The sequence below is a fragment of the Bos javanicus genome, chromosome X (assembly GCF_032452875.1).
Source record: "Bos javanicus breed banteng chromosome X, ARS-OSU_banteng_1.0, whole genome shotgun sequence".
Lineage (NCBI taxonomy): Eukaryota > Metazoa > Chordata > Mammalia > Artiodactyla > Bovidae > Bos > Bos javanicus.
In genome coordinates this window covers 128124974-128151920 of record NC_083897.1, presented here as the reverse complement: position 1 = coordinate 128151920, position 26947 = coordinate 128124974, and the positions used below count along the sequence as shown (strand labels likewise).

The 26947-nt window shown below is 38.8% G+C and overlaps 1 protein-coding gene across 1 annotated transcript in view; it reads left to right on the top strand.

Annotated features, from left to right (window-relative positions):
• The window catches only part of PHEX (phosphate regulating endopeptidase X-linked), a 228136-nt gene that overhangs the window by 31565 nt on the left and 169624 nt on the right, over positions 1-26947 (top strand). Inside the window, exon 3 of the mRNA XM_061407917.1 lies at positions 785-946. Coding sequence (XP_061263901.1) covers positions 785-946 — 162 coding nt within the window. The remainder of the gene's footprint in view (positions 1-784; positions 947-26947) is intronic.

Here is a 26947-nt window from a genome sequence, read left to right as displayed (position 1 = left end):
GATCTTTTCAACATTTAGATTTTGTGTGTGGGCCTCTGTTTCAGTTAGTCTTTGTTGTGGAACAAACCACCCCAAACCTTAAAGGCCTGAAATGAGTGGTTTAATATTTCTTATGATGATTTGGGTTTGGTGGGGTTCCTCTGTGGAGATTGTCTTAGGCTCATTCATATAGCTGCAGTCAGCTGGAGGCTTGCCTGGCCTGAAAGGTCCATGATAGTCTCAATCACATGCCTGGCCATTGGTGGTGGCTTGGTTTTTCTTCATGTGGCCTTACCTCCTCCTCTTCAGAGGGCAGTCTCAGGGCTCCATTCAAAGGGATTTAATGTGGAAGATGAAAGGCCTCTTAAGGCTTAGCTTTGAAACTCATGAAAACTTGCCCTGCCATTTTCTTCTGGTCAAAGCAAGTTATAAGGCCAGCCCAGATTCAAGGCAGGGGAAATAGATGCTGGTGGAAAGAGTAGCAAAGTCACCTTGCAGAAGAATTGAAGGAAATGTCACATGCATTCTGCCAGACAGTTTACCTGTACACTCTGTTTGTATTGCTGAAACAGATGTTAGGGGTGGTCCTGCAAAAACCAATAACAATATTACCACCAAACTTTTACCCACACGGTCTGAATGTAGTAGTTTAATATGACAAAGTTGATTCAGGGAGTCATTTGAAGGGAAATGTGAAAACCAAGGCTTGGGAACTGGTTGATATGAAATTGTTGTTTAATTTGGAAGAGACCAGTACACAATGTTCAGTGCTTGTCATTAATCCTATGATTTTCTTTTTAAATAGCTGCTTCCATCTTAAGTAAAGTAAATCTGTCTGTGGACCCTTGTGATAATTTCTTCCGGTTTGCTTGTGATGGCTGGATACACAGTAATCCAATTCCTGAAGATATGCCAAGCTATGGGATTTATCCTTGGCTCAGACGTAATGTCGACCTCAAGTTGAAGGGTAAGTTTCTGCTGGGGTTTGGTGATGCACTTTACAGAGAGCAATATTTGACAAGAAAAACATAGTTTTGGATTTGAAGCATGGCTGCTCACTTTTTAACTATACTAAATTCATTTCTAAGATTTTTAAAAAAGGAATATTGGAAGGAAAGTTATAGAATTCCAGTCTCTCAGATCTCAGTGCAAGCCTGGCATAGCTCATGTACACATTTGATAGTAGTAAGTTTTGCTGCTGAAGGATAAATAGTATTTGATTGAGGTTGGGAGCAAAGGAATAGTTAATGAAAATCATGTTATATCAGTATACTCATTTGTCTGTTATGTTCAGAGCAAACTTCATCACTTGCTCATTGTGTCCTGGATTTTCATGGTTTACAACATGTACTTAACACTTCATTGTCTTTTGACATAACTTTTGAGAACTCTGGATGACCTTGTATTTGTCATATTGTTCCTGTTAAATGCTAAGTTGACTCTGGGGAGACTGTCCTTTCTCCCATGGCCTCTCAAACAATGACAAGCTCACACACACATACTCACATACGCCTGCATGCACACATGCTCTTCAAAAGTTGGAAATGTCTTTTGCTAGAGGATCTTCTGCTCACAGTTGATCTAATTTTTATGCTGAGCTGTTGGAGAAAAGCACTTCAGGATGGAAATAGAGAGATTTTGAAGGCCAAGTAAGGTGATTGTTTTGAGAAGGCAAAAATGGTATTTTTTTCACTTTCTTATGACTGAATTATGCCATTTTCACTTTCTTATAACTGAATTATGCCATACAGCTAGCATTCAGTAGCACATCTAAAAGAATTCCTGAAAAATTTTGAGAATAATCATTTTTATTTTTCCTCCATATCCTTTCCCCTAAGATTTTAAGAATTAATTTAATCAATTTTAATAAAAGTTAAGTATGTATCAATTTATGTATATAACATCCAAAATCATTGGCAGAATAATTAAATACCTATTGTCAGTTATAGGGACTTCCCTATAGCTCAGATACTAAAGAATCTGCCTGCAATGCAGGAGACCTGGGTTCGATCCCTGGGTCAGGAAGATCCCCTGGAGAAGGAAATGGCAATCCACTCCAGTATTCTTGCCTGGAGAATCCCATGGACAGAGGAGCCTGGTAAGCTACAGTCCATGGGGTCACAGAGTCAGACACGATGAAGCAACTAACACACATTGTAAATTGTAAGGAAAAATGTGCTTAAATTTCACAATTAGATATAAACCATATGGACTTATATTTTATACTAGAAGGCTGAAACTTAGTCTTCATAAGTTGTAAGTGGGAATTTGGAAGAATGTCAGAGTTTTCCCATAACCCAACAGGTGATATTCCTGTGCTATGGCACTGTAAATAGGACCTTGAAGAGTGAATTTATTAAGACTTATTTCCCTGTAGGATATTAACTTGTGTTGGTCCTTTACCCACCATTCTTGCCTGTTTCCTATCTCCCTTCTCTGGCTTATTTTCTTCCTAGACAGAAAGATGTGTGCCTACACACAATCCAATAAGCAGATGTATCACTGAAGGATAAGAAAAAGTATTTCCAGAAGATGATCGTTTTGTATTAGTTATAGACCAAAGATTCCTATCTTCAGGGCATGAAGCTGTTAAAATTTAAAGAATTTCTGGGAACATCTTACTGTAAAAACTAAAATCAGTATCGATGGGTTTTGTTTGAGGAGGATACTGTATGTGGGCTAAAATTAATAAAAATGAGAGTAAATTGTTAAGAGCAGCACAAGTTTTTTTTTTTCTACTTTTAAAAATGAGAAACTGTTATTTCTAAGCTTAATTATGAAAATAAAAAGGAGCAAAAATAGCATGCAAAAAGTAAAAAGAAAGTCACACTTAAATCCACTCCTAGAAATACCTGCTAATAAAGCAGTTGGGTATATATCTTCCCAGGTTTTTCCCCCACGTGTGGATACATATGCATAATGTCATATGCACAGCCATATATTTAAAAAATAAAAATAGCTGATATTATGCATGCTGCTCCATCAGCTGCTTTAACAAATGATGTATTCCTCATAGATGTGGATTATGTCAGTAGACATCTTTCCTTATTATAAATAACACTATAATAAATACCCAAGTTTGCACATCTTTATGGCCTTATCTAAATGTATCCTTAGGATAAATTCCCAGAAGTGAGATCACTGTGTTGAAAGAGTATTCACGGTCTCATTTCTGTTGCATATAGCAGAATGGTCCTTTAGAAAGTTGTTTCTAGGTCTTCATATATTTTCTTGCTGCTTTAAATGGCAACTTTTCTCAATCACCTGTTTTTTTGTGGTATAGAGTAGGGGTCAGCAAACTGTGGCCCGTGGGCCAAATCCATGCCACTGCCTGTTTTTGTAAATAAAATTTTATTGAAAGACAGCCACATCCATCCATTTATGCATTATCAATGGCTGCTTTTGCACCACACCATCAGAACTGAGTAGTTGCTGTAGAGACCATATGACCTGGAAAGCCCATATGACAGGTAAAGCTTAAAATATTTACTCTCTGACCTTCAGGGAAGAAGTTTGCCAACTCCTGATGCTTATTGTAAAGCTTTCTTATATCTATATTGGATCTAATTATAACTATTTTATTAAGTCATAGCTTTTTGGGGATTTTTTGGAAAGGTAATCATGAAATTAAGAAACAATTACAATTTTTGTCTCTTCCTTTCCTTTTACTATAATTGACTAGAGCCTCAGAATAATGTTGAATTATAGCAATGATAATGGGTATAATATTCTTAGCTTGGGTTGTAATGCCTCTAGCACTTACCCCCAATGTACTTTTTCTTTTTTTCTAGTATTTTTTATTGTGTTCTGTTATTCCTAGTTCACAAAAAGTGTTGCTCAAGAAAAATCTCTTCACTGTTTATCAAGAGACTCACATGGAGTATCTCATTTAACTTGTCTAGATTTCCTCATGCTGAATTAACCTTATAATCTTGAAATAAATCCTGCATATGGATGGTTTATTATTTTCTTTTAAGCCATTGCTAGAATTGAATTGTTTCTTATATGTGTGTCTGTATTTATGATTCATCTTGGTCCATGGATTTTTGTGTGCTTGGTTTGTCAAATTCTATTATCAATATTGTGTTGGTCTTGTGAAACAAAATGGGAGGCTCCCCATGTATTTCTATCCTCTGGGAAGGACACAGACAAGTAAATCTCTAGTTTGATATGCACTGTAAAGGATAAATTACGAAATCAGTCATAGGGCTCTTGCTTCAAGTGCCAAGAAGGAGAGCAAATCGTGGAGTAGCTTCTCTTTTTAAATTAGTACCATCTTATGCCAGATGTATGTGCTTGAAATATGAAATATGTATTCTTGGAACTTTTAAATTCTGAGGTAATTCAGACTTAAAAGTTGAAAGAATAGTATGAGGAATGCCTATATACTCTCTACCCAGATTTCCTGATTATGACTGTTGTGCTATATTTTCTTTATCAAATTATTCTTTCATTCTCTCTATAAATGTAGAGATATTATCTCATTCTCTGTCTATATCTTTATATTTATACATATAGATAAAATATGTAAATGTATAGATGATACCAATACACAGATTTATAGATATATATCTTTCTGAACTCTGCAAATATGTTGCAGATAATTAGATTTTTTTAAAGGAAGAACTTTATTTTTGGCTGTGCTGAGTCTTCATTGCTGTGTGGGCTTTTCTCTAGCTGTGGCCAGTGGAGGTTGTTCTCTAGTTGTGGCGGGCAGGCTTCTCATTGCAGTAGCTTCTCTTGTTGCAGAGCACTAGCCCTGGAGAAGGCAATGGCACCCCACTCCACTACTCTTGCCTGGCAAATCCCATGGATGGGGGAGCCTAGTGGGCTGCAGTCCATGGGGTCGCTAGGAGTCGGACACGACTGAGCGACTTCACTTTCACTTTTCACTTTCATGCATTGGAGAAGGAAATGGCAACTCACTCCAGTGTTCTTGCCTGGAGAATCCCAGGGACGGGGAGTCTGGTGGGCTGCCGCCTATGGGGTTGCACAGAGTCGGGCACGACTGAAGCGACTTAGCAGCCCCAGCAGCAGCTCTAGGGCACTCAGGCTTCAGTAGCTGTGGCACGTGGGCTCAGTAGTTGCAGCTCATGGGTTCTAGAACATAGGCTCAATAGTTGTGGTGCCGGGATTAGTTACATTGTAGCATGTGGGATCTTCCCAAATCAGGGATTGAACCAGCATCTCCTGCATTGGCAAGCAGATTCTTTACTACTGAGCCACCAGGGAAGCCCAGATATTCTTCAAGTATATAAATAGAACTTTTCAGATACCAGATGTGCTGGCAATCTTATTTTTTAAACACTAAATATTCTTTATTTATTTAGCATGCAAGTTGTTTATTTTGGGAGGTGATCCCAGGAAATGCAGATGGGGGACTGGGAAGAGTGAAAGATGGAAGGGAGGAAAAGCCAATCCAAGAATTAAACACTTGGTCTTTAAATTCTAATTATTAATATATATTTATTCTTTATCTATCTATGTATCTGTGTATCTTTCAGTCAGTCTACTCATCCGTCTAACCACCCAGGTGATACAAGCTCATTGTAGATCAGCATAAATGACTAGTGAGAGGAAACATACTTCGGATCCTAATACCAAGTGATAAGCTTTTAAATGCAAATATACATATACAATTATATATATATATATATATAAGGATTGTATATTCTATTTTTATAATGTTATTTTTATGTGACATGTTAACATCTTTTCAGGTCAGTATAAATAGCTCTATACTATTATTTGCCATGACTGTTTTGTATGGATATACTGCAATTTGTTTCATCAGTTCATGTGTTGCCATTAAGTGGTTTCCAGATTTTATCTTCATTATAAGCCTCTCAGAGCCTGAGTGTTAATGCCACAGAGTTGGATTTGAATCCTTTCCTTTCATTTCTCCTTTGTGTTACTTTTGGTCAGTTAGCTCACCTAGCTCAGCTTTTTTTTGTCTTTCAAATGGAGATAAGAATACCCATTTCATAGGATTTGTGAGGACTAAACAGGATGACCTATATAAATTACCCAGTCTAGTTCCTGGCATATTGCAGGCCCTCAATATTTGTCCTTTGCTCTTCCATTTTGTCTCAAAGATAGTTCTGCGGCTCATGAAGTAGTGTCTATCAGATGCTTTAAGTTTTATTCTGGTCTTATCCTCTGTAAATATCATGTGCTTTCAAAAATATTAAATACTGTCTAGATATTTTTCCTCACCCTTGATAAAAAGAATATCCAAAAATAAAACCCGATGAGACCAATCAAAAGAATACCATTTTCTTATGACTGACAGAGAACACACAGAAATGGCTGTTCAATTTGTGAAATAAAATGGGTTTGACACACCTGGCTGATGAAAAATTGCCCTCTATTGAAGTCAGCAACCTGGCTTCATGAATTTTTTTCTTTAAATGGCATATAAGACTCAGATTTCTACTTGGAAAATAAAATTATTTCTTGTTCTAAGAATTAGGATTTGTTTTTTTTAAAGGTCTGAATATAGTTATGCATTTGAATGTCTTAAAATTTCCTTCCTACAAAGCCTCCCAAATTTTCATGTGACTATGAAATTGACACAGCATGCATTGCTTATGAACGAACAGATGAAAATTTTGCAAATGAGCACTTATGAAACATAAAGCAATGAGTGAGCTAGAACACTTGTGTCAAACAGAAGACAGATGACGTAGGCTAGGGCCAGCTCATCTCTATATGGAATAGCGATCTTGGCCAATATTTTATAAAGAAATGCAGTATATTATTATGTTCAAGCACAGACACAGCACTAGCAGAACAATAAGATGAAGTGGGGCCTATGCATTAATAGGCAGAGAAAGATGACTGTGATTCATAGATTGGTTATTTATTTGTAAATACCTGTTGGCTGAGATTTAAAGGATTCTCATAATTAAATAACCCCCCTATAATCTTGTTCTTCCTGTTAGTGATCCTAGCCAGACCATCTTCTGCAAATACTAAAAAGCTGAAAACTTACAGTTCAGCCCCTGTAAAGTCATAAGATAATTAGAAAGTTCAGATCATTGAAGACATAGTTAACTGTGTCATTTTCTTCATGCCATGGCATGGTATCATGATGTGCCAATGACCTTTGATGTCATTAAGCTCTTTGAATCAAATGATATCAGACTAGAAAAACCAAAATGGGGACGTGATGGGGAAGTGCTAATGAGCAGCCAGTCACTGTGGTGCGCTTTTATTCCTGGTGAAAACTCAGCTCATATAAGTCTCATTGAATCTGCTATATAGACCAAGTGTGCCTACTCAGAGCAGATTCCTGTTTTTTCTGACTATTCTGCCTCGTTTTCATGGGGCTACCCAGGAAGCAACAACTTGCCAAGTTATATATACGCTGTTATGAGTCCTGTATGCACAGAGAGATGCTGTGTAAAGATCTAGGCCTCTGTCAAAGACTTAGAATGTGAAATGAAATGATTTTACCTGCAGTTTTTTGTTGGTGTGGTTTCCATTTTTCATAATTGCAATACCTCGTTTGAGCATGGGTGGGGTGGGAGTGTGGGTTCGTGTAGTGTGAGGAAGGGGAAAGAAGTTGTGAAATTTTAATAAGTTTAGCAATTTCCTGTTAGGAGACATTTACTTCAAATACAGAAATTAATTTCTTCCTGAAGACTCTGAAAATGTGTATTTGCCTCTAGGGCATGACCTCTTTCCTAAATAGCTTAAGGAAGTAAAGAGGCCTTGAGAATGGCCACCATGTGTAGGAAGCTGTGCTCTGGTAGCTGTGACAGTCAGCATTTTAGATTTTCTTCCTGTGTATCCATTTCCACCCCTAGTGCATATCCTTGTCTTACTTTTTGACTCCTACCTGTTCCAAGCTTTTTAAGATCTATTTTTTCCCCCTGTGGCTTTAATGTAGCTTTTCTTTTGTAGTGGTTAATGTTGCAAATAATGTTGCAAATAAGAACTGCATCTATTCATAACATTTATTCTGATTTGTATGCTCTTTGATTTGGGGGAAATGTGCTCACTTCAAATAGATTGAAATAGACAGTATTTTGATTGTATTAATTAATCTGTGAACACAGGACTATTTTCTGAGCTTTTACTTTTTTCCTGGTGCCAATTGTTTTTAATCACAAGTAACAGAAACATCAACTCAGACTGGCCTAAACAATAAAGACAATTTGTTGGCTCATGTAACCAAAAAATCTAGTAATCATGTGGGCTTCAGGTAAGGGTTGATCTAGCAACTGAAACTAAGGATCACATTTCTTTCTTTGTTTCTACTCTGACATCCGTTGTCTCATACTTTCTAAGTCTGCTTGGCTTAGATCATTGCCAGTAGCAATCAGAATTTAGATTTCCTCATTTGCATCCAGCAAGAGATATTGTGTTAGGCATAGGAGGATGTAGAAGTTAATGAGTTGCCCCAAGACTACTGTGTAGAAATTAAAAATCTGCACATCACAAAATATTTCAGTAGGTACTGTAATCAAGATTCTAGAGGGAATTTTCTGGTTGTCCAGTGGTTAGGACTTGGCACTTTCACTGCCAGGGCCTGGGTGCTCTCCCTTCAGGGAACTAAGATCCCACAAGCCATGCAGCATGACCAAAAGTAATAATAAAAGGCTCTAGAGCTACACTGTTCAGTATGGTAGCTACTAGCCACATGTGGCTTTTGAGCACTTGAAATATGGCTAGTTGGAATTGAGATGTGCTGTAAGTGTAAAGTATACACCAAATTTCAGAGACTTCATTTAGAAAACATGTAAAAATATCTCACCAATAAATTGATGATTTATTTCATAAATTACATATTGAAATATTTTTAGATACGTTGGGTTAAATAAAATATATTATTAAACATTATCTCACCTTTTTTTGTTTTACTTATTCAAATATGGCAACAGGGAAATTAACAATTATATATTTGGCTCGGATAACATTTCTATCAGACAGTGCTGCTCTAGAGTCCTGAATCGGCCATTAGAAAGGTGAGCTATTTGTGAATAAATTTAAATTTATTTCACTGATAGAGAAGGATCAAAGAACACCTTTAGTAAAAATAGTTCTCTACTCCCATCTACAGTCCCCCTCTATCCTGTTACTCTATAGGTGTCCTCTGTGGTTTGTATAACCATCTGAAATTATCTTGTTTGTATACATACTTATTTGTTTTTCTCATCTATGCTTGCCCACCTGTGTAAAAGTGTCAGGTGATCAGGAAAGAAGCATCATGGGGATGAAAACAATAGATTAGGATATTTGTGTTTTCCCAGCTTTATTGCCGGACCTTGGTCATGACCTCAAACCCTGAAAAGTCTTGATAATTTAATTGGTCAGACAACACACTCAATGGTGTATATGAGTTTTAAGTCTCTCCAGTAGGGAAAGAGAAGAGGAAAGGGGAATTAGTGAAAGGAAAAGTGTCATCTTAGGTTGCTTTCGGTCTTCTTTGGATTCCACTGTTTTTGTTGTTGTTAGTTATACCCATTTCCATTCTCTCTTTTCTTTTCCTCATCCCTAGGGGATCTTTAGTTTGGACTCATGTCACCTCAAGAGAGCTGTTGATAGAATTCAGGGACTTGAATAGGAAAACAAAAAAAAAGCATCTTTATTTGCACTAACCTCTGATGGAACTTTAGCATTTTCTTTAATTATGACTGTAGTTTACAAACTCTGGTTTGTAAGCTGTGATTTGGTTACCAATGGGAATCATCATTTTTAAAAATCTTAATACAGATGTTACAGCTATCTTGAAATAGCATCTACCTACATCACCACTTCAAAATCATAGTGGTGGCTAGACTCGATGCGAGATCTTATTTAATGAATTTTTGAAGTAGTGCATCTATCATGATTTTAAACAGTAAGACAACTGTTTTGTTAACTGTGTTTTGAAATAACTGGGTTCCATTATAAACCCATGTTTCTTATGTTCTTGTAGACATTATTTTGAGAATGGCCCATGGGTTTTAAGCGCTTGCCCAGGAGATGTATGGCACGAAAAAGATTAAGAACCCCTGCCTGTGTAAAGATTGTTGGGCATGCCTCAAAAAGGTATAGTTTTATTTTAGCTTTACAATACGTCCTAATTCAGGTGTTTTGAGTGGAGATGGCTATTACATGGCCCCATGGGTCCATTCATACCCAAATATTTGAACAATTTGCTGTCTAGAATCCCTGGGTGATGAACACATTACCGACAGTTAATAGGTGTTTATAAGGATATTAGATGAAACCAGAGATAGGTGTTTGGAGTTTGTGCCAATGCCAAGCTTTGAAGTGATTAAGTGCAAGCTTTTATGGGCTTACCTATGCCACAGAACAAATGTATTTATAGGTGAAATTACTATTGCCAAATACCTATTATGAAAGCAGAGAGTTAAAAGGTCAATGCCCAACTAGAGATGATACAGCTTTTGCCATAGTATAGCTGAAAATATTTCTAAACAGTGCAAATGATTGGAAGTAGTAATACACAAAGTAGTGTCTTCATTCATAAGTACATATTATGTGGTTTATGAAAGAGCTTGCTTGTCATCTGATCTTAAAGATGGGGACTCTTGTTTGAATTTGGAATGGCAGGGATGGAGCGGGGCTGTAAATCTGGAGGTGCTGGAGTGAACTTGGCTCTGTGGAAGGAATGAGCAGGGCTGTTGGTGAGAGATGACAGGAGTGAGATGGGCAGCTGAAGGATGTCAGAATCCATTTTGAGATTTTTGACTGGGGGCAAGGAAGCTGAGGTTTCTGAAAAGTGGAATGACAGCCTAGAAATGCTCTACATTAAAAAAAGAAGTAGGAAAACAGATGAGGGGGCATGTTTGTAGTATAAATATTGCAACACATAATGAAAAGTTTCCTGCTAGTTAGCTTGAATGTTGTAGGAAGATAAAAAACATTTTACTTTAGAAGATTGTCAACTAAATTTGGGATCCTTTGACTAAATATAAGTTTTGGGGCATGACTGATGACACAGGATATTCACATCCTAAGAAAGACATATATACACCTGCAATGATTCTTCCCAACCTGCCCACACCCTTTTTGGCATGGTTGGCGTGTATAATGTGTTTTACTTTGTAGTTGTTCAGAAGGGTTGTGTATTTTTGAAAAGCCACTTCCTGAAAGAAGATGACTGAAAAGGGAAGAAAAGTCCTATATTTTGGTGGTAACTATTCAAAGCCTACCCACATGAGCTTTGGTGGTAACGATTCCTGAAGCCCCTTCAAGTCCCCACGTGTTCCTGCTGTTGGTTGCCAGAAGCAGGAATAACAACTGAGCTGAGAAAAATGGGATTTGGGCAGGAATGTCTAAGGGTCATCCAGATTTCACAGCAGAAGCAGATGACTCAGATTTCCTGGGTCTTGAATGTCTAGAGAAATGGAACAATCACTTACCTTTTTTCTACTCCTAATTGGTCAGTGGCAAAACTCAGTCACTAGAAAAATTAAAAAGTTGATTGTTCACAAAGGCATGGCCAAGTGGAGTTGAACATTTCATCCTCCCATTTCCTCACTCTTTGATTAGATGATTTCAGCTGAGCTCTCATCCTCAATTCTGAGAACTTTTCAACTGCAGCTTGAAGGTGTGGCTGGATTGAGCATCTTTACAATGTGGAAAAATCCCCATTTCTCCCCTGTTTTACTACTAATGTGGGTATTTTGACTCATCGCTGTGAAGTTAGCCTTTAACAGATCCCCTCACCTCCCAAACTCATAAGAATACATCACACAGAGAAGGGCCTGACAGTCTACACACTTTATAGAGGTGACCTTATTTAATAATACACTTGCTACCTTTTTTGAAGTCTCTAAACTGAACTCACAAGCCTGTAAGATGGAAGATTGATCTGCTTTTTGGGCATGAGGAAATAGAAGTAGCCAAGCAGTAAAGTCAATCACCAGCCCAAGATCACACAGCTAAGAGGCGATGGAGGAAGGATTCGAATTCAGATGTTTGACCCTTAGCACATGGTAAAACTCCTGAAAACCGGGGAAGTGGTATTATGCCATTTTACAGTTGTGAAAGTGGAGACTTAGAGTGGTTATGTAAGTCTCTCATATTCACACAGCTAGTGACCTATAAGGCATCTTCCAGAATAGTGATGTCGAAAAGAAATGTAACGTGAGTCATAGATGCAACTCATGTAATTTTACATTTTCTAATAGCTACATTAAAGTAGAAAGGAATTGGATGAAATTATTTTTTTTTAATCTAACACAACATATCCAAAATACTGTCGTTTCATGGAATCAGTATAAAAAACTTACACGTGAGACATTTTATATTTTTTTCTTGCCTACTAAGTCCTAAGAAATGCAGGACGTGTCTTAAACTTGCAACACATTACCTTGTAGACGGGTCACATTTCAGGCATTCAGTAGCACCTTGCAACTACCCGCTTCTGAATTGGACGGGGCAGTTCTAGTCAAGTGCTTCTCAACCCCAGCTGTACACTGGAGTCATTTGGGAGCTTAATAGACACAGATGCCTGGGTCCCATCCTCAGAGGTTTTGATGTAACTGGTCTGGTGTGCACCCTGCATTTCCACTCTTTAAGCTATTTAATACCCTGCTTCTGCAGCTAGTTCTAATATGCAGCCAAGTCTGAGAACCTAGTCAAGGGTGCTCTCTAAACTAACTGAGTAGAGAACTATAGCCACTGTCTCTTGGAGAAGGTTCTGTGAGTTTTCTGAAATGAGAGCCGTTCAAAATAACCCCTCTGGCAGCATGCTTTGCTAGTGCACACTAAAGAATGTCGGGCAATGCCCTAATTAATTCTCTCAACTTATATTTCCCAACATTTTGACCAAGTCTTGGAATAATGTAAGAAAAGAGATTTCTCTTTTCCCCCTTGATCTACACCCTGGTCTGGATACGTGACCAGTGTGAGTAAATTAAGACATAACAATTTGATTATTTAAATTGAGGTCAAAGGTGTTGGTGTCGTGAGCTGCGGAGAAGGGGAAGGGAAGTTAGGGTTTGAAAGCTGCAGATCGTTGCCAGAATGAAACATGTCTAGTGGGGACCGCGTGGGAAGTGCTGGGTGAGGAAGGGAGGCAATTGTGGCTCTGGTTGAGGTCTGCCGGCTGCACAGCCCACGGTGTGGCGGGACGCCCACGAAGCTGCTCTTGCCAGAGACCTCACGCCTGCCTTCCCAGTCAGCCAAACTTGTATTTTTGCCCCTGAGACCTAGATGTGAAACCCAATATTCGGGAATTAAAATGTCTCATCTCACCCGGAGGTTCACTTGTCCTTAAAATGCTTTTGCAGTCATTTGGAATAGTTGTTCTCTTGCCTTCTTTTATTTAAATCGAAACACAGCTTGAATATTCTAGACACATTTATTATTTCCCAGGAGGAAAAATACTGGGTCTTCTGTAGTGGTAATGCTATAGTGACATGCAGTTTTGTTGGTTATATTTATTTGACTTAAAATTAAGCAAGAGAAGACACAAACACTGCTGGGTCTTTCATAGCATCAACTAATACATAATAAACTAGTAAATAATACCACATTTCATCGAATCAAAAAGACTGCCAGCTGAAAGATGCACCTTTATTTCATGTACGCTGACTAAGACTAAGCTATTACACAATGATTTCTTAGGATTGGGAATTTTTATGTTATGTTCATCAAAAGTTCTTTTAGGCTTAGACATTAATTTTTATCACATATTAGTCTTTTACATTAATTAAAAAGGAAAATGCAAGCAAAAGAGATGGGGTAATTTATTCCTAAAACTTCTTCATAGTCTTTTTGATTTCAAACCATCAGTACTTTTATATTCTCACAAAACATTGTCTTCTTTCCATCAATAACAGCAGTGATTCAGCATTTCTTTAAAATGTGCTCCCAATCATCTCAGGGATTTTCCTCCAAGGCTGTTTTTTTGGATACACAGTAAGTTTTACTTTCATAGCCAAACTCCAGTGAAATCTTTCTGAAGATGCGTTAAGTGACAATTTCCTAGTCAGGCAACCAACCAACTCATTTGAAGTGTTGATGATAAGAACTGCTAGATCAAGGTCGTATACGGGCAGGCAATGGCATCTACTTCGTGACTGTCTGGCTGACAGTTTTAAGATGGATTCCAATTTCAGAGATGTTCAAATGTTAAAAAAAAATGTGCTTCTTAGCTTTCATGAAATATGGTGTGTAAATTGTTTTTCTAGTAATCAAGATTTCCCAGCTGCTTGTCATATCCACCTTGTTTATGTACGTTTGAACAATTTCAGCAAGATTTGCCTGCTGTTCCCTCCTCAGCACACCTAGGCTTTAATGAACAAGGATGTATAAGCAAAACTCTCCCACTTCCTTCTTTTCCAGTTTGCAGCTACAAAGCTGTACTTTGATACCAATCTTCTCAACCTTGAATGTGTATGTGGATCATGTGGGAGTCTTGTTAAAATGCAGATTCTGTTTCAGTAAATCTGAGAAGGGCCATGAGATTCTGCATTTCTGGCAAGTTCTCAGGTGATGCTCACACTGCTGTTTCAGGGACCTCATGTTGAGCAGTCAGTCTTTGCTACATCTAAGAACATGTTATGGCATTAAAGAAATTCAGTACCTCTCCAGGGTGCATGGGTGTTTTATTTTTCCTTCATTTATATTATTATTTTGATGAAAACCTCTTTATTGCAAATGTCATTGTATTGAGTAAGAACAAAGATTTCTTAGGATGAAAAGAAAACGAATTTTATACATCCTCTCTTATGGTACAGGGAGAGGTATTTCTTCTCCTTAATTTGTTTTATGAAGGATTTGCTCATTTTGTTTTCCCTTACTTTTTTCCTCGAAAAACTTGGGCAGCTTGAGTTTATTAGGAAATCTGCATGTAATTGCAGATTAATAACCTACCCATTAATACCACATTAGTTCATTGTGATTAATAGCATCTGTGTGAATACTTAATGAATTAGTAATGACAGACTATTTGCTTTAAAGTGTCAAGAGAACATTCCATGTAAAAAGGCACTACCCATAATAGGAAAATTAATTAGAGACTTGTTGGATAATAACTTGTCACAAATAAGATATGTTTGTTTGGAAAGCCTCATTGGTATTGATATTTGCACAGTGAGAGATATTTTTAAAAACATGCCTGGGCCTTTTAGTTTATAAAATGAGAGGAGAATTTTATTTTCAACAACAGTTAAGATGACTATGGGAACTTACATTTATGAGAGAGATACACACACTCAAATATGAGTTTGCCTGTGTCACTAACCAGAGGCTTCTCATAGTGACCTTTTCAATTGAGTTCCAAATTGAACTGTTTCTCCTACCTGCTATCTATTCTGAATTCATCAATTCACTTCCCCAAGGCTCAAACTTTTCTTGTTCTAATTTTATTCCTTTAGCAAATCATTTGTTTTCTCTATGGTTCCTCATTCTAATTCTGTGATGTTGCCATCATTGTTTATTTCTGTCTTTGCCCTACATCCGAGGAAGCGAAGGTCAAGAAAATTATGTGACTTGCCCAAACCAATCCAGCCATATAATTTGTCCCCCACAGATTATGGGTCTAACATTTCAAATGTCTCCAATTTTAACCCAAGCGGAAAGAGCTGCATGAGCAGAGGCTCTGTCTAGCTGGTGCCTTTGAGGAAACTCAAGAAGCTTGATGTGATTGGAGCTCAGAGTTGGAAGGGAAAGGGGACATAAGACAAAACTGAAGAGAGGAGGGACCAGAGCATGTAGGCCTTGTAGGCCATTTAAAGGTTTTAGCTTCTATCCTCGGGCAGTGGGAAGCCATTTGTAAATGTCATGTCAGGGTGTGCTGATGCGCGATGAGTTTTGCCAGAGCATCCTGGCTGCAACGCTCGGAGGAAAGGGTTGATGTATGGAGATCAGTTCAGAAGGCCCCAGCATGCTGTTTTGTTTTCTAGCTTGGGATCCAGATTAAGGTAGAGTTTGTCTTCCTTGTTACAGAAAACCTCAAGCATTATTAGGTATCCTCTTCTCTCTAACTTCAGCATGAAGGGTCATTGTCTTCTCTCTGTATCTCCCCCACCCCTTTTTTGGGAAACATTTCCAGGCACCTGGAAGAATCAGCTAGGGGAGCTGTAGCCACAGCCAGTGGGTGTGGAAGTTAAGTCTGGTCCGACCAGCCCTTTTGGGTCCTCTGCTTGTGCCAAGGATGCTATTGCTTCCTTTGTTTTACAGGAGAGGATTCTGGGTAAAGAAAGGAAAGAAAGCCCAGTTCTGTATCCTTCACTGTCAGAAACCCAATTTTAGAGGGACAGCTCCCTCGACCACACACTATGGTTTGAATAGCCAAGAATAGAACCTCTGCTGCTCTCACCTCCTCATAGAAGGTGGGAGTGAAAACAGGGGTTAGTTGGGAAGTGGCTTTTTAAACCTATGTTTACAGTGTTTTGATGCTGCTGTCATAGATGAGAGAGGACTTGTGAAGTCTGGAGCTCAGATTTTTTAGGATTTCAGGGATGCAGTATTTATCCCACTCTTCCTCTCCGTAGGGTGTGGTATAAGCAGGAGTTGAAAATAGCTGTCCTGTGTTGTCTTTTTCATTTTGGAAGTCTTACTGGCATAGTGCTGCTTTTTTTTTTTTTCCTCTTAAACCAGTGAATTGACTCTCACCTCAAACCCATATTGCATTTCATCTATAAGAAAGGGACTTTTCACAGCTGGGTTTTGTAGAACTGAGGACTAACTTAGACCTAAATAGACCAATGCAAGGAGAGTGTTTCCAGGACAAAAAAAAGTAAAGCTCTCCCTGCAGAATGTTCACGTTGAATTAAAATGGAGCTGCAGAGTAAGGAAATCAGCAAAGAAAGGGTAAAGGTCCTGATCTGACTTTGGGTGAGGTGCGGAATGGGGGAGGAGGGAATCTGGACTGGGGATGTCCTGGGGTCACAGGCACCCAGAAGGAATACTAACTGTCAACTCTACTTTAGTAAAGTTAGGGATGGAGAGGAAGGATGGTGAGTGCTATTGGTTGAAAGTAGTGGTTCTCAAAGTATGTTCCTCTGCTTCAGAATCAGCATTACCTAGGAATTTGTTTGAAATGAAAATTCCTGGGCCCCACCCCAGACCTATTGAATCAGACACTCTGGCAAAAGGACCCAACACTGTATTAACAAGCCCCTTTGACAGACCCACAGCCAGTATACTACTGAATGGTGAAAAGCTGAAAGCCTTCTTGCTAAAATCTGGAACAAGACAAGGGTGCTCACTCTCACCACTTCTATTCAACACAGTATTCTAAGTCCTAGCCACAGCAATCAGAGGAGAAAAGGAATAAAAGGCATGCAAACTGGAAGAGGTAAAATTGTCATTATATGCAGATGACATGATGTTATATGTAGAAAACTCTACAGACTCCACACAAAAACAGCTAAAACTGATAGATGAATTCAGCAAGGGAGAAGGATACAAGATTGACATACAGAAATCTGTTATATTTTTTATATTAACAATTAAATATCAGAAAGGGAAAGTAAAAAAAAATCCCTTTTAAAATCGCATCAAAAAATAAAATAGGAATAAACGTGATCAGGGAGGTGAAAGACTTATTCTAAGAACTATAAAACATGGATAAAGAAAATTAAAGAATATTCAAAGAAATAGAAATATATCCCATGCTCTTGGATTGAAAGAAATAATATTATTAAAATGGCCATACTACCCAAAGCAATCTACACATTTAATGTTGATCCCTATCAAATTGTTGTTTTATTGCTAAGTTGTGTCCAACTCTTTGCAACCCCATGGATTGCAGCGCTCCAGGCCTCCCTGTCCCTCACTATCTCCCACAGTTTGCCCAAGTTCATGTCCATTGAGTTAATGATGCCATCCAACTATCTCATCTGCTCTGTTGCCCCATTCTTCTTTTGCTTTCAGTCTTTCCCAGCATCAGGGTCTTTTCCACTGAGTCAGCTGTTCACATCATGTGGCCAAAGTATTGGAGTTTCAGCTTCAGCATCAGTCTTTCCAATGAATATTCAGGGTTGATTTCCTTTAGGAATGACTGGTTTGATCTCCTTGCTATCCAAGGGACTCTCAAGAGTCTTCTCCAGCACCACAGTTTGAAAGTATCAATTCTTCAGTGTTCAGCCCTCTTTATGATCCACCTGTCATATCCATACATGACTACTGGAAAAACCATAGCTTTGACTAGATGGACCTTTGTGTCCATCTTCGCTTTTTAATATGTGTCTAGGTTTGTCATAGTTTTCCTTCTGAGAAGCAAGTGTCTTAATTTCATGGCTGCAGTCACCATCTGCAGTGATTTTGGAGCCCCCTAAAAAAAAATTTGTCACTGCTTCCACTTTTTCCCCTTCTATTTGCCATAAAGTGATGGGACCAGATGCCATGATCTTAGTTTTTTGAATGTTGAGTTTTAAGCCAGGTTTTTCACTCTCCTCTTTCACCCTCATCAAGAGGGTCTTTAGTTACTCTTCATTTTCTGCCATTAGAGTGGTATCATCTGTATATTTGAGGTTGTTGATATTTTCCTGGCAATCTTGATTCCAGCTTGTAACTCATCCAGCTCAGGATTTTGCATGATGTACTCTGCATATAAGTTAAATAAGCAGGGTGACAATATACAGCCTTGATATACTCCTTTCCCAATTTGGAACCAGTCCGTTGTTCCATGACCGGTTCTGACTGTTGCTTCTTGACCTGCATATAGGTTTCTCAGAAGGTAGGTAAGGTGGTCTGGTATTCACATCTCTTTAAGAACTTTCCACAGTTTGTTGTGATCCACACAGTCAAAGCCTTTCACATAGTCAATGAAACAGAAGTAGATGTTTTTCTAGAATTCTCTTGCTTTCTCAATGATCCAGCAAGTGTTGGCAATTTGATATCTGGTTCTTCTGCCTTTTCTAAATTCAGCTTCTACATCTGGAAGTTCTCGATTCAAGTACTGCTGAAGCCTAGCTTGAAGGATTTTGAGCATAACCTTACCAGCATGGGAAATGAGTGAAAATTACCTATCACATTACCCATGACATTTTTCATATAACTAGAACAAATAATCTTACAATATATATGGAACCATAAAAAACCCAAATTTGCCAAAGCAATCCTGAGGAAAAAGAAGAAAGCTGGAGGCATAACTTTCCCAGACTTCAAATAATACTACAAAGTAATGGTAATCAAAACAGTGTGGTATTGACACAAACACAGATATGTGGATCAATGGGACAAAATAGAGAGCCCAGAAATAAACCTATGCATTTACATTCAATCTTCGACAAAGGAGGCAAGACTATACAATGGATAAAAGATAGTCTCTTTAGCAAGTGGTGTTGGGAAAGCTGGACAGACAGATGTATACCAATAAAGTAAGAACATAACCTCTCACCATACACAAAAATAAATTCAAAATGGTTTAAAAACTGAAATATAAGAAGTGACACCATGGAACTCCTAGGAAAGAAAATAGGCCAATGATGCTCTGACATAAATCAGAGGTGGGGGGAGGGATAAATTAGGAGGTTAGGATTAGCAGATACAAATTACTATATATAAAATAGATTAACAACTAGGTGCAACTGTATAACACAAGGAACTATATTCAATATACTATAATCAAACATAATGAAAGATAATATGAAAGAGAATATATATATATGTATACCTGTATCACTTTGCTATAGACCATAAACTAACATAATGTAAATCAACTATACTCCAATAAAAACAAAAAGAAGCCCTTCTCATGATACTGATGCATGCTCAAGTTTGGAAACCACTGGTTTGTACTAGGACATAATGTGAAGTTAAGCTTTAGGGACCAGCTAATTTGTTTTAATCAAACCTCACGAGGCCTCCTACCTCTGACTAGGAGCCTCAGGAGTATGTGTCCCTGGTCTCAAATAGGGTTACAGGGCAAAGTGGGTAGGTGGCTCAGTACAGACACACTCCACTGCCGCAAAAACCAGTCTCAGTATAACCTGGGAAGGCATTTCTTTCAGTTATTAATGATGAAGAGCTCTGTCAAGAAAGTCCATGAGGACTGCCTCCGGTTTAGCCACCTGGGGGCCTTGTTCTTACATAGGAAAGAATCTTGCAGAATTTTGCTGGGCACCTGCTGGTCAAATGAGCAAAAGTCAAGGACCTGGATCCAAATCCAAGCTCTAACTTTACTAGCTGAGTTTTCTTGGACAAGTTATTACAGTTTTCTTGCCTGTAGGCTAGGGTTAATGATACATGCTGTTTTGGGTTGGTGGGGGATTAATTGAGGTCATGGACAATACACCTGGCACAGAGCAGGTGCTTAATAAATGAACACTGTCACCAGGGTCCTTGAATGTCTCAGGACTGCTCAGAAAGGACCACTGTGGGGGGTATATAACCATACGTGGCCTTTTCCTTGTAATGTTAAGATGGTAGAAATAGGCAGGAAAAGTGTAATTAATATTTGTCCTATAGGAAAAAACTGAAGATGAATTTTAATGACTCTTTAAGTTCAGCACAGGCCTTACATTGAATTACCTGCTAAGATACAAATTATCTAAATAGGAAAGCTATTTTTCTGAGTTAAAATATCATGTTGGCAGATTCATTGTAATGCTATGCCATCAAGGAGTGATTTTAAAATTTAATTTAAATTATTTTGAAGTGTGACCCTGATAAGCGAAATCCTTAAAAATTCACTTACAAGTGAACATAATAAAAGAGTTACCTTCTGTTAGACTTCTGTAGTGTCTGGCAGTTGTATAAAATTAATTTCATTCTGGGTCAAAGAGGTCCTTGATGCTAAAATGGGGATATTTTTATGTTATTTGGTAACCCATGATTTAGATTGATGAGTTAGAGGTTTTTAATGCCCCTAAAATAATCTCTGTCCCTTTTTCTTAAGCTAGTGCCAACCAACAATTATCATTTATGAGACGATCATAAAAAATGAACAGAGGAAAGCCTTCTGACAGCTTCTCTCCCTACATTTGAGTGGGAGTTTTCCAGAAGAATGAGAAATATCAGCTCTTATTGTCTTTTCAGTATGTCAAACAGACTCAGTTAATCCCATGCTTGACCGGCTATGGGGCTGAGGAACTGCAAAGTCAAGTGTCACACAATTCGTGTGAAAACATGAGAGTTATGGGATCCACAGACCATGACTTAGTTAACTTGGATTTTATTTTTTTAATGAGAATAACAACAGGCTTTGCAAGCTGATTTAGAGTCTCCACGTCTAACTGCATAAGAATTTAATACCCATGAAGTGTGAGTTAGAAAAATGAAATTTTTCAGTACGGTAAATAAAGTGAGGAGCCTGGAAACCAAATTGAAGTCTGTAGCCTGGAAAATCAACAGAGACTAAAAATAGTAAGATTAGAGGTGACATTCAACCATGGACCAGCCAAAGGTGGTTTTTAAGTACCACCAAAGGAGAAACCAGACCATCATATGATAGGTTTAAAAAAATAGATGTGTCTAGAGAATATTCTGTTTATTATGTAGGTGTGGAAGGGCACGTTTTCCCTTAAAACGTAGATCTGGTTTTCTAAAGTTTTGAGTTTTCCTGTACTTTCTCTCACTAGAATTAAGAGGACACTTCCCCTGGATTCTGAGGGAAATACTTATCTGCATGAAATTGAGAATTCAATTTGACAAGGTTTTAGAATGCAGTTGCTGCTTCTATTAAGCAAATCAGGCAAACAGCTCCAGCGAACTCTTAGCAAATAGCCAGAAAGTCCCCTTTAGAACTGGCACACAAAATGATTACAGGGTCTGAGAAAGAACACAGAGGAGCGAGTTTTGAAAGAATCCCTGTGCTCATTACTTCTTGGCCTTTTGGCTGAGATCAAGTGAAGAATCCCTGTGCTCTGAGAGCCATCTTTAAATGGCATCAGCTTAACACCAGAGTTCTTGGTAGGTGTTTGCTCACAGGCCTAAAACTTTGTTTGTGTGGAGTTTTTGAAAACAGTCTTAGTTGGGAAAGTCTTAAATATTGCAGAAACTCCAAATGATTGGCCTGAGCTGAACATGATTATCCTGAGCTCCCGACTTACCAGGGGCCTGCCAAGTCCTCAGGAGTATCACTGTTCCTTTGGAATGCTGTCTTGTTCCAGAGCTCTCAGTAAATGCCCTGTCTGAGCAGAAGTAGACTGAATGAGTAGAATTGATAGTCATATCTGGCTTCTGTGCTTAAAGGAGGTGGAATGCTAAGTGTCCCCCTCCCCCCTCCCTCATAGAAGAGAAGGAAAGTGGAAGTGGATGGTTAACCCACGACCGTTGGTGAAAAAAAGACTTGGGTAGCTTAAAAACCGGTATTTGCCCACCTGCCAATGCAAGGGACACAGGTTAGATCCCTGGTCAGGGAAGATCACACAGGCTGTGGTGGGGCAACCAAGCCTGTGTGCCACAGCTGCTGAAGCCTGCATGCTCCAGAGCCCGTGCTCCACAAGAGAGTGGTCCCCGCTCTGCAGCTGGAGAAAGCCCAAGAGCAGCAACAGAGACCCAGCACAGCCACAAATCAATACTTTTTAAAAAACAGTATTCAGTGCTGCTATGAACATTGGGGTACACGTGTCTCTTTCCCTTCTGGTTTCCTCAGTGTGTATGCCCAGCAGTCGGATTGCTGGATCATAAGGCAGTTCTATTTCCAGTTTTTTAAGGAATCTCCACACTGTTCTCCATAGTGGCTGTACTAGTTTGCATTCCCACCAACAGTGTAAGAGGGTTCCCTTTTCTCCACACCCTCTCCAGCAGCAGATGAATGGATAAGAAAGCTGTGGTACATATACACAATGGAGTATTACTCAGCCATTAAAAAGAATACATTTGAATCAGTTCTAATGAGGTGGATGAAACTGGAGCCTATTATACAGAGTGAAGTAAGCCAGAAGGAAAAACATCAATACAGTATACTAACGCATATATATGGAATTTAGAAAGATGGTAACAATAACCCGGTGTACGAGACAGCAAAAGAGACACTGACGTATAGAACAGTCTTATGGACTCTGTGGGAGAGGGAGAGGGAGAGGGTGGGAAGATTTGGGAGAATAGCATTGAAACATGTATAATATCATGTATGAAACGAGTTGCCAGTCCAGGTTCGATGCACGATACTGGATACTTGGGGCTACTGCACTGGGACGACCCAGAGGGATGGTATGGGGAAGGAGGAGGGAGGAGGGTTCAGGATGGGGAACACATGTATACCTGTGGCGGATTCATTTTGATATTTGGCAAAACTAGTACAATTATGTAAAGTTTAAAAATAAAATAAAATTAAAAAAAAGAAAAAAAAACAAAACAACAACAACAAAAAAACAGTATTCACAAAACACAGATGAAATCTTGGATCTCATTGTGTGATATAGGGACTGGAATGTGAGAAAAGGAGATTATGGATGTTAGTATAATCAGGACATTGCTGATTATAAAAAGAAATAAGAGAAGTCCAGTTTCTCACATTTCATTTGCACAAAAAACTCTCTCAGACTTTCCTTGAGAGGAATTCGACTCGGCAGACACTGAACACCAGCCGTGCCAATTGCTGAGCTCCAGTGTTCAAAGATGAATGTGACCCAGGCTCCTGCCCCAGACAGCACTTGATCTAGTGGAGAACAGATATTGTTAATGCCAATTTTATGTTGTGATAATATTTGAGGCCCAATGATCAAAAATACCTTCTTTATGAAAATTATCTCATGATTCCTCCCCTGTGAGGCCAAGCCTGTATTACAAAGGTGTGGGCAAAACCAGTTTCCATATGGACTGTGGGTCTAAATGTGAACCAGTGAAGATTCTAGAGGGAATCACTGGTACTATCTTCATGACCTCAGGGTAGGCAAGGATTTCTTAAATGAGACACAAAACATGCTTACCAAGATGGAAGAAAATGATCACTGATCACATTGGACTGCATTAATGTTTCCACTCGTTACCTGATACCATTAGGAAAATGAAGTCTATGGAATGGAAGAAGACTGCAGTACAAATACTCAACAAAGGACTCGTGTGTGTAGAATATATAAAGAACTTCTATAAATCAGTAAGGAACTGGTTTATAGATTACCAATAGAAATGTGAGAAATAGAGTTGAGTAAGCACTTCATAAAAGAAGATGTTGGTTGTCTTGATTGGAGATAATACCTGGAAGGGAGTACAAGGGGCTCCTGGGGTTCTGGTCAGACTGTTGGTTATGTGGGTGTTTACTCCATGAAGATCCTTCAAATTATGATTGGGGCACATTTCTGTAGGTATGTTATAATTTCACTGAAAAAGTTTACAGAAAGAAAAGGCCTTAGCTGTCGAGGATGAGGAATGCAGGCAGCATATTTTCAGACATCCTCTCTATTGCCTCTACTATGGAAGCAGAGGAAATGCTTTGGCTGGTAGGGCAGATCTAGTTTGTACACGAGTCATATGCAAGGAGTGCCAGGGTCTTGGGTTAGCAGAAGGCCTTTGGCTACCGATATCCTGAGAAGGGAGGAGGAAAAAGCATTTATGGAGGAAGCACTAGAAACGAGCTTGATTACTTTACAATTCTGGGTGTAGCTAACTCAGCCTGGAAGCCTGTTAAAGCCACTGTTGATCGATCACTTACCATGTGCTGTGGCATTGAGAAGGGACTTTCTGTGCATTATAGTGTTTGATTGTCACCGCAGCTCCAGGAGATAGACACTATTATTTGTCCAGATTTACAGATGAAGAAACTGAGGCTTGGAGAGATTAAGTAACTTGCTCAAGCTCCAGCTAAAAGGAGCAGCAAGCTGCAACTGGAACCCGTGTATTTGTGATTGAAAACCCTTGACTGTGTCTGTTATTTTGCATTTTGGGGGACAAAACCAATTTTATTTGAGTGTAGTGAGAAGAAAAAATATCCTGTACACATGCGCACGTGGTGCGTGCGTGCACACACACACATCAAATTTTAATCATCATAGGCACTGTGAAACTGATTTTCAAGCCTAAGGGTTGTTGCACTCTAGGTCACTATGAGCTGGAGTTTTCCTTTTCTGTTGTAACATTGTTGGAAATACCTAGATGGAGGTGACAGGAGACTAAGACATCTTCCAGGAAACAATGCAGACTATGATAGGAATACCCTTATATGGGTGATCCGTGAGTCCTCAGTTCTTTAAGGACATTTTAATAACCCGAATAATTGCCTTTGTTAGACTTTGTTTTCTACTCATTAATGACTCTCCAGGCTAGATTTTACACTTCTTACCACTAATTGAAATACAGAGATACATAAAATGGATGCTGCCAGCTGATTGTCCCAACGCTGTCTGCATATCAACATTCTCCTGCCTGCTTGGGTTTGAAGAGAAGGGGAGGAAAAGGGAACAGTAGGACAAGGAACCTGTGGCAGCTGAATTTGTTTCAAAGGCCAAATTATGGTACAGAAACTAGAATTTTGACACATAAGAATTATTGATATTTGTGCACAGTTAGTGTTTTGGTCGGAGAAGGTAATGGCACCCCACTCCAGTACTCTTGCCTGGAAAATCCCATGGACGGTGGAGCCGGGTAGGCTACAGTCCATGGGGTCGTTAAGAGTCGGACACGACTGAGCGACTTCCCTTTCACTTTTCACTTTCACGCATTGGAGAAGGAAATGGCAACCCACTCCAGTGTTCTTGCCTGGAGAATCGCAGGGACGGGGGAGCCTGGTGGGCTTCCATCTATGGGGTCCCACAGAGTCGGACACGACTGAAGCGACTTAGCAGCAGCAGCAGCAGCAGCAGTGTTTTGGTATTGCCCTACTTAACATATATGTGTTCTCTTTTCCCCTTCTTGTGATACACAGAGTGCCCTGGGTACATAACTCAGGTTGATATGTACTATTTTGAGTTCTTTTGTGTCATGGCTCTTTTTTGGTCCCCAGGGTATTCATGTTTGCAGCCTGTGGAGTGTTTATAACATCAGGATAATATTACATCTCCATATGAAATTTGGTTTATTTAATTTCAAATATGTCTCCCCAGCAATCCAGTGAGTGTGGAAGCAGTGTGGTGGAAAGGCACATGATCTGATTTGAATAGAAATATATGTAGGTATAGTTTTAGAGATTTCTGTTTATTAAAAAAAGAAATTCCCTTCCTTTATCCTTGGGGCTAGTTATCCCACTTTTATTGCTGTGATAATACACAAGGAAGAAACAAGTTGGAATAATTGAAAATGCCCACATTGAGCTCAATTTATTTTATTTGAATATATCTAGTTATCTGGACTTATTTGATGTATAGATGTTTACAGAAAACTAGACAGAAGCTCTAGGTTGCATTTTTTGAAATGTAGAACTTCTAGTTTAGAAGTAGATTTCTGCTGTAGGGAATATGTTATTATTTATTAATTTGATTAGCTCTGTACGTTGTATCTTGAAGCTATTCAAAATACTGTAGGAGCATCTGTTGTATCATTTGGAGGCTGCTAAGTTGTTTCAGAAATAAATGCCAAATGCCCTGACAACTGCAATTTGACATAGCTCTGTGTAGGCAGTGCCATGGTGCTGTGTGGGAATTCTTTGTCTTGGCTTCTTGTTGGTAAACTGATATTCTTAAATACATCCAAGGTGTTATTTTGTGGGCAGGGTAGTTTTTATTGAGTCTTTAGCTTTCCTATTTCCTTATTTAAAGAAATAGTGACAGCTGTCATTTTCTACCTTCAAACAATAACATCAGTGATTTTATAGATAGAAAATCCTTTTCCAGGTGGGCTTGTGTCCAAGCTGGCAACCATTTTGTATACATGGCCTCATTTTAAATGGCCAGGACTTTGAATGTGTAAATGGACAGGTTTTCAGGCGATTTGGGTAGGGGCAATTTCCATTCTTGCTTCTCCATTTCCTGTCTAAACAACATCTACCAGGGCCACAGCATGTATAGGCAACATTGAATAAAACTTCTAATGAGAAATTTCTTCCAGGTGACCTCCCCGAGAGGCTGGACTGTGAAGAAATCTTAAGAAACTGACCCTGATGAAATTGCCTCTGTTGAGAATATTACTCAGTGCAGAAACAGGGAATAGAATTCAGTTATTTTTGGTTCTTGAA